Here is a 4,963-nt window from a genome sequence, read left to right on the forward strand (position 1 = left end):
CCCCGGAGTCATAGCATGTGTAAATCGAGACGAAAGATCTCTCTCTCCCCCGCCTGCTTGCGAGGGGGAGGGGCAGTTTACACACACACGCAGCTGCTGCATGCAGCAACGCACACACAGGGAGGAGATGGCAGAGAGAACGCACTCCCCTGAAAACTCCCCTTGAATTCCTCCAGACTCAGAAAATGTAAAAGTTCACTTTTTGGAGATCCATAGAAAAAGGGTGAAAATGAAAAAAAGTATGCCACAGCATGGATTCGAACACGAGACCAACCGCATCCAGGGGCGAGCGTTAACGCAGTAAGCCACTGGACCTGAGTACTCAAACATGCCTGCTTGTGCATCTTAGACACTCTGAATTCACTAAATGTACAACTTTTTCTCAATCAAAATGAACAAATGAGACATGAAATAACATCTACAGATCAAGACGAAGCGAATGGAAGCGGTCCCAGCCTCGTAGCTTTGAACAGCTGTGATCGCAGAAAAATGCTGTTTCAAAGATTTCTCAGTATATCTCCGGGACATTTCCCTGGCTTTACCACCGTCACAATGGACAAACGAGACATGAAATAACATCAACAGATCAAGACGAAGCGAATGGAAGTACCCCCGGAGTCATAGCATGTGTAAATCGAGACGAAAGATCTCTCTCTCCCCCGCCTGCTTGCGAGGGGAGGGGCAGTTTACACACACACGCAGCTGCTGCATGCAGCAACGCACACACAGGGAGGAGATGGCAGAGAGAACGCACTCCCCTGAAAACTCCCCTTGAATTCCTCCAGACTCAGAAAATGTAAAAGTTCACTTTTTGGAGATCCATAGAAAAAGGGTGAACATGAATTTTGTTTTGCCACAGGATGGATTCGAACACGCGACCAACCGCATCCAGGGGCGAGCGTTAACGCAGTGAGCCACTGGACCTGAGTACTCAAACATGCCTGCTTGTGCAGCTTAGACACTCTGAATTCACTAAATGTACAACTTTTTCTCAATCAAAATGAACAAATGAGACATGAAATAACATCTACAGATCAAGACGAAGTGAATGGAAGCGGTCCCAGCCTCCTAGCTGTGAACAGCTGTGATCGCAGGAAAATGCTGTTACAAAGATTTCTCAGTATATCTCCGGGACATTTCCCTGGCTTTACCACCGTCACAATGGACAAACGAGACATGAAATAACATCAACAGATCAAGACGAAGCGAATGGAAGTACCCCCGGAGTCATAGCATGTGTAAATCGAGACGAAAGATTTCTCTCTCCCCCGCCTGCTTGCGAGGGGGAGGGGCAGTTTACACACACACGCAGCTGCTGCATGCAGCAACGCACACACAGGGAGGAGATGGCAGAGAGAACGCACTCCCCTGAAAACTCCCCTTGAATTCCTCCAGACTCAGAAAATGTAAAAGTTCACTTTTTGGAGATCCATAGAAAAAGGGTGAAAATGAAAAAAAGTATGCCACAGCATGGATTCGAACACGCGACCAACCGCATCCAGGGGCGAGCGTTAACGCAGTGAGCCACTGGACCTGAGTAGGGGAGACCAGGGATAGTTGCAACACTTTTGGGGCTTTTCCCCAATAAGTAAAAAACCATTTACAATTGGATAGCCATTTTGCTATATTATGCATTATCAATATGTCAGCTACTGAAACAATGTCTTTAAGATGTTTTTATGGAATAAGTACAGGTTGGAAAATGTATTTTTAAAAAAAAACTCAACTGTTACAACCGTCCTTGTGTACAGGGACAGTTGTAACCCATGCAGGCACAGTTGTAACATCTTAATAACGGTTACCCTTCTTCACACTATATGACAAAAAAATAGGGAAAGCTGTCAAATTCTAAGGCAACAAGATTTTAATGGGATTTCACACATCCTCCAACAAACAATGAAAAATGAACAGAACTTGAACAGAACTTAAAACAGAACACCAGAATTAATCAGATTCACAGTTGTGGCAGGTGTAAAAGGCACTTCCATCTGTGCAGTCCTTGTGTGCCCAGGCTTTACAGGAGCAACACTGCAGCCACATCTCCTTGGACCTGGAGTAGCTCTCCAGGCACACAATGCAGTATTGGGCCTCATCTTCATCAGATGAGGCCTGCATCTTCTGCTTCTTGTTGGGTATGGTTTTTTGGCCGAAATTGATTTTTGTCTTCGCTTTAGACTTCTTTGCGTTAGATCTTTTTTTCTCAGCCTTGAGTTGATCTTTCATCGGAGTGTCTGTGAGGACAGCGGTTTCTCTTCTTTTTCTCCCCTTTGTGGTCTGCTTCCTTGGTCCAGCTTTTGGATGTGGACGGATGGACAAGGGTGAGAAAGGCGTTGCAGAGGATGATGTCCCAGGCTCCACACATGGCCTGACAGGGGAGGAGGCTGCGAGTAGAGGAGAGGAGGCTGTGAGTGGAGGAGAGGAGGCTGCGAGTGGAGGAGAGGAGGCTGCGAGTGGAGGAGAGGAGGCTGCGAGTGTAAGAGAGGAGGCTGCGAGTGGAGGAGAGGATGCCACAGTTGGTGTTGGAGCTGCACTGGTAGAAGGTTCTGGTGGTGGGCGGTCTGTGACTTGGGATGGAGCAAAGTCGATATCATTGAAAATGTCTCTATTAAAAGGCCAAATTCCAGTGCACGCGAACCCTGCCTGGATATTTGATGGCGTTGCAGCCAGAGGAAGGGCACTTTTCACAATGCCCGGCAGATCGTAAATGGTCATTGTGGTTCCTGGATGAGTCTTCATCCAATTGTCACAGCGGCTGTTGATGTGCCTCTTCAGTGGCCCATATACAGTGCGATCTAAGGGCTGTAGTTTGTGAGAACAGTGGGGAGGAAAAGAGAGGAGGATGATCCCATGGCTCCTGCAAAAATTAATCCCCTCCACAGAAAGGTGGGAGGAGTGATTGTCCAGAATCAGCAGCACCTTTGACTCCTGTGAGCTATTGGTATGGCTCTGGAAGTGCTTGAGGAAGACCAAAAAGTCTTCCTCTTGCATCCACCCAGACCCATTTGCTCTGCCAATACAGCCAGGAGGGCCATTGCTGGTGAAGAAGAGATGAAACTTCTTCCGGGGGAATATCATCATTGGGGGGATGGAATTCCCCAATGCATTTACAGCACATGCAAGTGTGACGAGAGTGCCCCGCTCTGCAGATGTCACACTGCCGACTTGTTTCGTCCCTTTTCTGGCAACAATCTTCCCAGGGTTTTGGACAGTTGTGACTCCGGTTTCGTCCATATTCCAAATTTCCTGTGTGACAAACTCATGCTTCGTCAGGACTGCAGACAGGTTGTCAAAAAACTTTTTCACATTTGTTCGGTTGAAGCTTGTAGCCCGTGAGAGACTGGTAGCCTGAGGTCTGCGTATGGAGAGGGTAGGGTGCCGCTTCAAAAACGATGTGAGCCAGTCAGCTCCGGCCATCTCTTTCTCTGCCCAGGTTTGAGGGAAGTTGCAGTTGTAGTTCTTTGCCAATTCATAGGCAAACTTCCGCACCTAAAATGAATATACATTGGAAAATATTTCACTTGTCTGTTCACTATAGGCCTCAATATATTTGATCACTTACTTTTCTTTTGTTCAGTAGCCTATAGATAGCCTATTCTACCTTAATTATGACCTACCTCCTTTGAGCTGAGACCATAATATAGATCAGCTGCCTCCATCAGGTAGTCTCTCAATAGCATCTCCTGCTCTGTTGAGAACACCTTCTTTGGAGTCCAGTAGCCTACTCTTGGGGGTGTGTGTGATCCCTGACTCTCCAACCTCAGCCTCTTCTTATGGAACCGGTACAGGGTGACATGGCATATATCCAGGGACTTTGCCACTTCCCTGAATGATTTGCCCTCCTGAACTTCACCTGAGGCCACCTGCAGCAGAGCAAGTGGCACTCCCCTGTCGGTCTTCCTCTGTCTGATACTTGGCATACTGTAAACACACACACACACTTTATGCCTACTGTACAGTATTTAATTCTGTTTATTTTTACAGGGACAATGCACACCAATCAATGCTTGAATGAACAATTGATCATTCAAGCAAATGAGCCATCATTGTAAATGTGCCATGTTACAACCGTCCCGTTACAACCGTCCCAGAACCACCAGTCTTGCTTCACCCCCTGTGAACCTGCCTGATTGCTAGCTTGACCCATATTTAGCTAGCTATATTTGTAGCTTACAAAACAGTTATTCTAATAATACTAGTTTGGATTCCTAGACATTTTGAACTCAAGACAGTATCCAAAAAATACCTCATATCATTTTAGTTAATATTTGACCTCAGAAACACACTTTTGCTGATAACTTACGTGAGATATTCAAACGTGGCTCCTTTTTATTTCGGCGATCTTACCATCTAACTGCGCATGTGCAGAGTGAGTGTCATCACTCTAGCTTGTTTATGATTGGAGATATTGAGGGTGTTACAACCAACCCGTGTTTCAACTGTACCGGGTCTCCCCTACTCAAACATGCCTGCTTGTGCACGATAGACACTATGAATTCACTAAATGTACAACTTTTTCTCCATCAAAATGAACAAATGAGACATGAAATAACATCTACAGATCAAGACGAAGCGAATGGAAGTGGTCCCAGCCTCGTAGCTGTGAACAGCTGTGATCGCAGGAAAATGCTGTTTCAAAGATTTCTCAGTAGCCTATATCTCCGGGACATTTCCCTGACTTTACCACCGTCACAATGGACAAACGAGACATGAAATAACATCAACAGATCAAGACGAAGCGAATGGAAGCGGTCCCAGCCTCGTAGCTGTGAACAGCTGTGATCGCAGGAAAATGCTGTTTCAAAGATTTCTCAGTATATCTCCGGGACATTTCCCTGGCTTTACCACCGTCACAATGGACAAACGAGACATGAAATAACATCAACAGATCAAGACGAAGCGAATGGAAGTACCCCCGGAGTCATAGCATGTGTAAATCGAGACGAAAGATCTCTCTCTCCCCCGC

The 4,963-nt window shown here is 46.2% G+C and overlaps 1 protein-coding gene across 1 annotated transcript; it reads right to left on the reverse strand.

The window, feature by feature from the left end:
• Positions 1-1,846: 1,846 nt before the first annotated feature.
• LOC307027335 (uncharacterized protein) lies at positions 1,847-4,453 on the reverse strand. Its single transcript, XM_079695562.1, has 3 exons — positions 4,301-4,453; positions 3,615-3,918; positions 1,847-3,486 (listed from the first exon to the last, which is right to left on the reverse strand). The coding sequence occupies exons 2-3, from the start codon at positions 3,915-3,917 to the stop codon at positions 1,945-1,947; spliced, it is 1,845 nt and encodes a 614-aa protein (XP_079551688.1). The 5' UTR covers position 3,918; positions 4,301-4,453; the 3' UTR covers positions 1,847-1,944.
• Positions 4,454-4,963: the final 510 nt, after the last annotated feature.

The sequence above is a fragment of the Notothenia rossii genome (genome assembly GCF_949606895.1).
Source record: "Notothenia rossii genome assembly, contig: scaffold_23, whole genome shotgun sequence".
NCBI classification, from domain to species: domain Eukaryota; kingdom Metazoa; phylum Chordata; class Actinopteri; order Perciformes; family Nototheniidae; genus Notothenia; species Notothenia rossii.